The sequence below is a fragment of the Ciona robusta genome, chromosome 7 (assembly GCF_009617815.1).
Source record: "Ciona robusta chromosome 7, ASM961781v2".
NCBI lineage: Eukaryota > Metazoa > Chordata > Ascidiacea > Phlebobranchia > Cionidae > Ciona > Ciona robusta.
Genome location: NC_143241.1, coordinates 2,889,228 through 2,899,292, shown reverse-complemented (window position 1 = coordinate 2,899,292; position 10,065 = coordinate 2,889,228). Strand labels below are relative to the sequence as shown.

At 35.6% G+C, this 10,065-nt stretch overlaps 2 protein-coding genes across 2 annotated transcripts; both read left to right on the top strand.

Moving 5' to 3' along the window:
- The first annotated feature begins 285 nt into the window (after positions 1-285).
- Positions 286-2,556, top strand: LOC149733757 (uncharacterized). The gene is made up of 6 exons (XM_089881251.1): positions 286-346; positions 833-946; positions 1,062-1,205; positions 1,268-2,148; positions 2,183-2,309; positions 2,375-2,556. The coding sequence occupies exons 1-6, from the start codon at positions 286-288 to the stop codon at positions 2,554-2,556; spliced, it is 1,509 nt and encodes a 502-aa protein (XP_089737377.1).
- A 2,912-nt stretch (positions 2,557-5,468) lies between these two features.
- LOC149733756 (uncharacterized) lies at positions 5,469-9,489 on the top strand. Its single transcript, XM_089880596.1, has 6 exons — positions 5,469-5,628; positions 6,209-6,328; positions 6,774-6,902; positions 7,246-7,359; positions 7,931-8,233; positions 8,693-9,489. The coding sequence occupies exons 1-6, from the start codon at positions 5,574-5,576 to the stop codon at positions 8,863-8,865; spliced, it is 894 nt and encodes a 297-aa protein (XP_089736722.1). The 5' UTR covers positions 5,469-5,573; the 3' UTR covers positions 8,866-9,489.
- Positions 9,490-10,065: the final 576 nt, after the last annotated feature.

The window sequence follows — 10,065 nt, the reverse complement described above, 5'->3', positions numbered from 1 at the left end:
ATACAGGGGTATATTTGTTTTGGGTCGAAGCAACACCAATGGATCTTAGTTTTTGCAACAACAATTACATCACTATAACGCACCAGGAAACCCACTCATAAAAGCGATTGCTTTCACAAGACCAGCTTAAAACATTACACATCGAACTATAACAACACCTGTGGGGTTGATGCAAAATGCGTTGGTTGTCTATCCGATGCTTTTCATTTGTCAGAAAAGGTTTCAGACTGCACCAGTAGTTCCTTATAAGTGTGTTTGCGTATTGTGTTACATGGAAAATGCGGAATGAAATACTACTGTTTATATTCTCAATCTTTATTCTGTTCACTCAAGTATGGGACTGAAGGTAAAGCATTACTGTTTGTCTTGTGCATTTTAAAGATTTTGTCGTTTTTTGTTTCGACATTTAATATTTTAAAGAATCTAAGGTGTTTTGCTATTACTACTGTTAAAATTCAAATCGCGGCTTTGTTTCTGGGCGGCGGGGTAATAACCAATACCGCCGATATACAAACCAGTCGCAATGTTTAAAAAATAATGTAAAACCAAACAAAACTTGTGTATGAAAGTATCGCATTTTTTTCGTTTGATAAACTGCCAGTAACGGTATTTTTACTGATTGTAAATTTTGTTCGAAATATTCGCGAAGTAAATTGACAGAAATGCATTTTAGTGTTTCCCCTATTTGTATCTTAATGAAACAAAAATCAAATGTTAATAAAAGTGCAATGACGCCAAAGGAAACACCCCCACAGTTTGTTTTATTCTTGCGAAAGTTTATACGCTTGAAAGACAGGTTACGCCACATGTTGACGTTTGTTGCTATTTTTAGAACCACGTACAATCACAATCGATGTCAGTCAATATGGAAACCTAACGAAAGGACAAATAATTGCCCTCCTAAGTTATCATGCAAAGCAGCAAAACTCCACATTGACTATCTCAGGTACAGATATATACGCCAATGTAACTCTTCAACTGTTGGCTGTATACTCTATAGGATTTCCCGGACGTTGGGAAAGACATAAATTTTCTTACTAATTCCCAAATTGTAATTTTAGATACAAACGAATGCAGCTCATCGACGTATAACGACTGTAGTGAGAATGCAAACTGCACGAACACCGCTGGATCATACAACTGTACGTGTCAAAGTGGTTATTACGGAGACGGAAAAACTTGCACACCAATAACAACTCTACCAGGTAAAGAAACTTTATTGATTTGGATTGAAAATAAGGTTGTAACCAATTATATATTTTTCTAGACTATGAAACCACGACTTCTTCGTACACAAACGCAACCGATCCGACTACAATTCAAACTGACAGCACAATAGTTGACATTATTACAACCGAATCCACTATTTCAGAAGAAACAACAGAAATAACTACAACGGATTTTACTCTACCAGAAATAAGTACAACCGATTCCACTGTAGCAGAAGAAACAACAGAAATAACTACAACCGATTCCACTGTAGCAGAAGAAACAACAGAAATAACTACAACCGATTCCACTGTTTCAGAAGTAACAACAGAAATACCTACAACCGATTCCACTGTAGCAGAAGAAACAACAGAAATAACTACAACCGATTTCACTGTTTCAGTAGAAACAACAGAAATTACAACCGATTTCACTGTTTCAGAAAAAGCAACAGAAATACCTACAACCGGCTTCACCGTTTATGAAAACACAACAGAAATAACCACAACGGATTTTACTCTACCAGAAATAAGTACAACCCATTCCACTCTTTCAGAAGAAACAACAGAAATAACTACAACCGATTCCACTGTTTCAGAAGTAACAACAGAAATAACTACAAACGATTTTACCGTACCAGAAATAACAACAAAAATAACTACATACGGTTCTACACCTACAGTCACAACAGATGAAGCAACTACATACGCAGCAGTGCCTTTTGTTGCAACAGTCACTAACCCAATGAATACAACTAACACAGATTCTACTGTATCAGAAGAAACAACAGAAATAACTACAACCGATTCTACTGTACCAGAAGAAACAACAGAAATAACTACAACCGATTTCACTGTACCAGAAGAAACAACAGAAATAACTACAACCGATTTCACTGTACCAGAAGAAACAACAAAAATATCTACAACCGATTCCACTGTAGAAATAGATACAACCGATTCCACTCTCTCAGAAAACAACAGAAATAACTACAACCGATTTCATTGTTTCAGAAGAAACCACAGAAACTAAAACCGGCTTCACTGTTTCAGAAGAAACTACTGAAATAACTACAACGGATTTTACTGTACCAGAAATAAGTAACAACCGATTCCACTCTTTCAGAAGTAACAACAGAAATAAGTACAACCATTCACTCTTTCAGAAGTAACAACAGAAATAACTACAACTGATTCCACTATAGCAGAAGAAACAACAGAAATAACTACAACCGATTCCACTATAGCAGATGAAACAACAGAAATAACTACAACCGATTCCTGTTCAGAATTAACAACAGAAATAACTACAACCGATTCCACTGTTTCAAAGAAACTACTGAAATAACTACAACGCTTTTACTGTACCAAAAATAAGTAACCGATTCCACTCTTCAGAAGTAACAACAGAAATAACTACAACTGATTACACTGTAGCAGAAGAAACAACAGAAATAACTACAACCGATTTCACTGTTTCAGAGTAACAACAGAAATAACTACAACCGGTTCTACACCTACAGTCGCAACAGAAGCAACTACATACGCAGCAGTGCCTTTTTTTGCAACTGTCACCAACTCAATGAATACAACTACAACAATTTACTGTATCAGAAGAAACAACAGAAGTAACTACAACCGATTCCACTCTTTTAGAAGAAACAACAAATAACTACAACCGATTCTACTATAGCAGAAACAACAACAGAAATAACTACAACCGATTTCACTGTAGCAGAAACAACAACAGAAATAACTACAAATGATCCCACTGTAGCAAAAACAACAACAGCAATACCTACAACCGTTCCACTGTACAGAAACAACAACAGAAATACCTACAACCGATTCCACTGTAGCAGAAATAACAACAGAAATAACTACAAGCGGTTCCACTCTATCAGACGTAATAACAGAAACAACACAACAGATTCCTCTGTTTCAGAAATATCCACAACCGGTTCTCTACCTTCAGGTACTACAGATGAAGCAACTACATACGCAGCAGTGCCTTTGTTGCGACAGTCACTAACTCAATGAATACAACTACAACCAAATTTATTGTATTAGAAAAGACAACAGAATTTACCTACAACCGATTTCACTGTACCAGAAGAAACAACAGAAGTGACTACAACCGATTTCACTCTACCAGAAGAAACGACAGAAAAACTATAACCGATTCCACTCTTTCAGAAGAAACAACCGAAATAACTACAACCGATTCCACTGTAGCAGAAACAACAACAGCAATAACTACAACCGGTTCCACTGTAACAGAAACAACAACAGAAATACCTACAACCGATTCCACTGTAGCAGAAATAACAACAGAAATAACTACAAGCGGTTCCACTCTATCAGACGTAACAACAGAAATAACTACAACCGATTCCGCTGTTTTAGAAATAACCACAACTGGTTCTCTACCTCCAGGTACTACAGATGAAACAACTACATACGCAGCAGTGCCTTTTGTTGCGACAGTCACTAACTCATGAATACAACTACAACCAATTTTACTGTATTAGAAAAACAACAGAAATTACCTACAACCGATTTCACTGTTTCAGAAGAAACAACAGAATAACTACAACCGGTTCACTGTAGCAGAAGAAACAACAGAAATAACTACAACCGATTCACTGTTTCAGAATTAACAACAGAAATACTACAACCGACTCACTGTCAGAAGTAACAACAAAATAACTACAACCGATTCCACTGTTTCAGAATTAACAACAGAAAACTACAACCGATTCCACTGTTTCAGAAGTAACAACAGAAATAACTACAACCGATTCCACTGTAGCAGAAGAAACAACAGAAATAAAACAACCGATTTCACTGTTTAGAAGTAACAACAGAAATGACAACAACCGGTTCTACACTTACAGTCACAACAGATGAAGCAACTACATACGCAGCAGCGCCGTTTGTTGCAACTGTCACTAACAAAATGAATACAACTGCAACTAATTCCACTTCCCCGGGAATATCAACATTATCCACCAGTTCTATTGTACCACTACCAATAACAGGAACGTTACCAACAAAATCGGCTTTCACAGAAGTATCATCCAAACAGCAATAACCGATTCCATGATAACAGAAGTAACCACAGAAACTTTAACAACTAAATTGACAACAACAGAAATTCCGACAACTGAACTTACAACAACAGAAATTCCGACAACTAAATTTACAACAACAGAAATTCCGACAACTGAACTTACAACAACAGAAATTCCGACAACTAAATTTACAACAACAGAAACTCCAACAACTGTATTCACAACAACAAAAACCAGTTCTAGCGAACGACTATCAACATTATCTACAATGGAATTAACAAAAGCTTTACAAAAAACAACAGTAACCTCAAAACCAATAACAAGTGTTTTACAAGCGACCAGCACAACTTCTAGTCAGGCAGCACAAAATTCATCCGCCATTGTTACTATTGACGTCAACCAAACCGGCACGCCTACTCTTCAATCTAACCATTCAATAACTTTATTAAATACAACCGACATGCATTCGCTAACAACAACATCTTTAAATCCGACCAGCAATGCATTCACATTACCTCCGGTGGCAATTGGGGCCATTTGTGGCGGCGTTCTTGTTTTAATTCTTTCCGCTTACCTTCTGCACAGTACATTAGGCACCGTCGGTCGAAAAGGTTCGACGTATCTGATGTCGAAATCAACCTCAAAGCTTTTCCGCCAATAAACTTACTCAATGTACCTCCCGGTGCGCATACTACCACTACATATCTAAAGTAGTAACACTAGCTAAAAAGTCAGAGCTGTTGAATATGTACCAAATAATTGCACCACACTTAGTGTAGTTACTGTTTTAAAATCATGTTATTACAGTGTTAATTTTTTTGCTTGTGATTTCTAGTATTTTTGTATGTTGAAACGCACCTGTCTTACAAATGTGTAATGTATAACTGCAACTTCTAGCACATATAATATACCCTATTTCCAATCGTGTTTTTATCACTTACAAACGCTCTTTTTAGAGTCATAAGCATACGGTTATATAAAATCGTAAATATTCTTTGTTAAAAAAAGAAAATGATGGGAACACATCTACCCTAATAACTGTCTACAATAAAAACCAGGAATTTAACTGCAATAAATCGTCAGATACTTTGGTTATATTGTTTATTTAGAACTTCCTAATGAAGCTTCGAAACAAGTGACGTAAACGGAGATGATGTGACTCTTCTATGATGGTCAGACTTTCGTAATACTTTTTCACGCATTCTGACAAACACTGTTATTATTATTGGAACGAGTACAAATACTTGAGAAGTTATAATATAGTTTAGTGTTGCTTATCATCATATAAAGGATGTTTGGAAAGTTGTTGCTAATTGCTTTATTTGTTGGATCGGTTTCGGCACAAAGTAAGGCAATTATATTTTAAATATTGGTATGGATAAGACGGGCATTTGTTTTAAATTAAATATGCCACCCGTGTTTATATAATTACACGTCTTTTTTTGCTTCATTTAGTAAACGTAGCTTTTTTCTACGCATTAGTTTTATAGTAGTGATGGTCAAGGTAGCTTGCAGTAACGTGAATGTTTGGGTTTAAACAGCATAGCTACAGCAGTGTGCTATCACTTCATGGTGTTATCGTGTATTATGGCGTACTTAATACATAGTGGTAATATAGATTGTAGTTCATTGTAAGCCATATTCTAGATAAAAACATATAAGAGTTAATATAGGGAAAGTATTGAGGATTTGTTTTATTTATATTGATACATTCCAGGTAAACGAATGTAAGATGCTTTTAGCCCTTTACATATGGACCTAATAGTATATACAACACTTCTATAGGCACACTTTCGTTTCAGTTACATAAGTGATTTGGTTTAGTTAAAACAACTCAATATAATTTATACTGCTCTAGGTTTAGTCACACCCTTTTATTGGACAATTTTCCTTTAGTAGTTTTACCCTATATTCGTGTTTTTATAGCATACAACTCCTGTTATCCAAACCCGTGCAACAGAACAGCGTTCTGCAGTTACGATTATGCTGCTGGTGGATTTACGTGTATATGCCGAGATGGTTATATAGCAAATGGTACCACGTGCGGTAAGTGAGCAATTATTCTAATCGCAACAATCTATGTTAAACAAATTACCTTTTAAAGGATTTTATGTTATAATATGGTGAAGAAGGACGTAACACCTTTTCATTCTATTTTCTCGCAGTAGTTATTTTTTCGCAGTAGGCAGTAAACAAAAAGATCATTAAAAAAATTATAAAATTGTATCCTCACGACTTTTATATACCGTATTTAATTGTTTAAAAACCGATCAGGGTATTTAAATATTATCTGCTAAGGGTGTCCAATCTTCCCACATCCTACTATATAACTTATTTCTTTTGAGGTTTACCAATAAGTTACGTACCAGCAAATTACTACTTGACAACATTGGACCAGAAGGATTTTGTGTAAAACGAACGTGTAACATATTATACTATGTACATTCAATTTGTTTGATATAAGTTTTGAAATAAATAACATTTATTACAGTTAACGTCTGCACCCCTGGAAATCCATGCAAGAGATATAATGCATACTGCACATCAGACTTTAACAGAAGACATCGGATTTGCAGATGCCGAAATGGATTTGTTAAGAATAACGGTTCCGAATTCTGTCGTGAGTAGTAACTTACTATCAAATATAGTTTATTTGGTTACCTATGAAAAACCTATATAAAAACGTTTACTTTTCAGACTTCAATTGTATATGAACTCGCATTGGATTCATATTATATGATGCGAAACAGTTTGGTGTTTGCATATGAATAAAGCAGCACCACAAAAAAGAGAACATTTGTCATATAACATAGAACATGCTTACATTATCACTACATATTATATAGTTTACATAAAAACAAGACACGTATATATATATGTACATATCACACCGAGTTGTTTTGCTAATTTAACAGTAAAATTGATATCTAATTTATTTTAGATTCTGTTTCTGTCTTTTTTAGAAAACCCATGCGATCTTAAACCGTGCGATAAAAATGCATACTGTGACCGCTACAGATCTCATGATCGACGCTGCTCGTGTAATACTGGTTTTGTTGGGAACGGACTTGAATGCTGTAAGTGTCTCAAGTCCGAAAAATCATACCAAAAAAAGCAAATTTGTTTTTATATTTTCTAAACTAAAAATGTTATTTTTATGCCTATTTAAGCTGTACGAATTTTCGTAAAATTAGAAGAGAAACTGACAGAGTGCCATTATAATGTGTTGTAAAATCCGCACGGGTCTGTAGACACTGGCTGTGACCTACTAGCTTTTGATCAAACCGGTTATGCGTAATCAGCATTTCAGTCTGTCTCACCACTCCAAGTTGTGTATAGTGGGGTGGGGGAAGATGGGACACCTTTTCATTATATTTCCTCGTCCCATTTGGTAGTAAAAAAAAAAGAATTATAAAACCATATTCTCACGACTTTCATATAGACCGTTGTCAATTGTTTAAAATACGATCAGGATATTTGGATATTATGCGCTAAAGATGTCCCATTTTCCCCCACCCTACTATATATACAGTGAATTTACAGTTCAGATGGTAAACAGCGGCAATAGTACGTATTCGGGTAACCAATAGAACGTGGAAGCAAACATAGAACCACCAGAGTTAGTAACTTTTATCACAATTGTTTTAGTTCGCCCACCCAAGTGCATGGGACTTGGAACAAGTTGGTCGCCATTTTACAACCGTGACTTTCCGACGGGCGCATGCGACTGTGAAACGTTCGCATACGCCCGTGTGGATTACCCGAAAACGATCTGTGCAAATCCAATCAACGTAGATGTTGTTGATGCAGTGACCAATCTAGATTATCGAGTGAATAAGCAAGTGGTGACTGTTAACACAGCATTGGAGAAAGGTTTTACTTGTTTTAACCGAGACCAGAAAAACAACACATTTTGCCGAGATTACAAAATCAGATATTGCTGCAGTAAAAGTACGGTGTTTTACCATTTAGAAAGTAACACATTTCGAAAACTTTTTTTAGCCTATATCTTTTTGTTATGCAGATAACTAATTGTTCTTACAGTCTATGGTTAAAACACTGTAGATTTCCGTCGCCGTGGCTTAGTGGTTAGCGCGCCTGCCTGTAATCCAGAGGTAATGGGTTCGAGGCTCGACGTTTCTAGGCTCGACCATTGTGGGCGTATGTGTCCTTGAGCAAGACACTTAACAAAAATTGCTCCAACCTAGTTGTCACTAATGAGTTGTCCAAATTATCAGCAATACATAAAAATGAAAAAATCCAAAAAAATCACCCACAAAGTAGCATATATGGTATAACTCGTAAGCTGGCACGAGGTGTTAAACACGTGTTAAAACGACTGTCGTTTTCGGCCACGCGAGGATAAAGTACGTTACATTCACTCAAAATTCAACATATTGTTTTCTTCAGAAATTGTCCATTATCAACAGCCCAAGTACAAGAATTTAATACCAATCCTAGTGCCAGCCGCATGTGTGCTTGGAATTGGACTTATAGTTGCTGGAGTGTTGTTCTACCGTAGTTATAAGAGCAAAAGACCCAGTCCACAAACCGAACAACATATATTGCAAGATGTTTTCTAAACGATTGTGACGCGAAGTCACATATATTTTGTACATCCTGTTACTAGTACAATTTTAAACACTTTTTGAACCTAAATTATTTTTTTATTAATAGTGGGGTTGGGGAAGATGAGACTCCTTTTTAATCTATTTTTTTCCATTTGGTAATTAACAAAGAACGTTCAAAGAATTATAAAACCGTATCCTTACGACTCCCATATGGATCGTTGCTATTTGCTCAAAACACGACCGGGATATTTGGATATTATGTGCTAAAGGTGTCCCATATTTCCCCTCCCTACTATATATATGATTACATAGATTTCGTACGCTCTATTTCCACTGCAAACATAAACTTATTGCGTCTTTTGAATTTTCATCATTAAGTAACCGACCAAAAGTATTGACAACGCTGGGTTAGGTTATACTTACACTGCTAATGTTTATTTTATGTCGTAATATTTCAATATATATTGACATACTCTTCAACTAATGTAAGTGAATGAATTTACACATATGAAGCATGCGGTTTTTAAAGTGTTAGTTGGCCTTGGCTGTCAATTCCATCCCCACTTATGATATAAAGTGCCGCTTTAGAGGTGTAATTTGTAAGTTTAAACTAATAAGTTGTTGTTTTATGGGTATTCGCATTAAATTAATATTTCACTACTTCGCCTAAAACAAAACCGACTTAGCTTTATATATTTGTGTTAATATAGTAGGGCAATGGAAGATTAGACACCTTTTCACGTCACACTATATTTTTTCGTTCCATTTGGTAGTAAACAAAGAACATTCAAAGAATTATAAAACCATATCCCCACGACTCCCATGAACCGTTGTTAATTGTTTAAAAAACCATCAATATATTTGAACATTATGTGCTAAAGGTGTCCCATCTTCCCCAACCCTACTTTATGTTAAAACTATACGCCATTATGTTTAGTCGTATAGTTACTTAAGTTAAGAAACGACAAGTTTTATAACGAACAGTGTATATATACTGCAGCCATAGATAGAGCTTATACGTATACAGGTTTAAACAATATACCAGCAAATACCAACTCGAGTATAAAATGTATTATTTTGCTGCATTACTTTTAGATAGTGTCATCAGTTTTTGATTTTTGATTAGTTTGATGAAATCGTATTTACTTAAACCGGGATAGGTTGTGTTTGACCAGGAACGTGTGTGATGGTCGGGCAATATTAAGAATAAGT

Coding starts and splice junctions, on each gene's coding strand:
- LOC149733757 (XM_089881251.1), top strand. CDS start 286: ATGAAATACTACTGTTTATATTCTCAATCTTTATTCTGTTCACTCAAG. Junction 1,206..1,267: donor ACCAATAACAACTCTACCAG/GTAAAGAAACTT, acceptor ATATTTTTCTAG/ACTATGAAACCACGACTTCT. Junction 2,310..2,374: donor TTTTACTGTACCAGAAATAA/GTAACAACCGAT, acceptor TCACTCTTTCAG/AAGTAACAACAGAAATAACT.
- LOC149733756 (XM_089880596.1), top strand. CDS start 5,574: ATGTTTGGAAAGTTGTTGCTAATTGCTTTATTTGTTGGATCGGTTTCG. Junction 5,629..6,208: donor TGGATCGGTTTCGGCACAAA/GTAAGGCAATTA, acceptor GTGTTTTTATAG/CATACAACTCCTGTTATCCA. Junction 8,234..8,692: donor CAGATATTGCTGCAGTAAAA/GTACGGTGTTTT, acceptor TGTTTTCTTCAG/AAATTGTCCATTATCAACAG.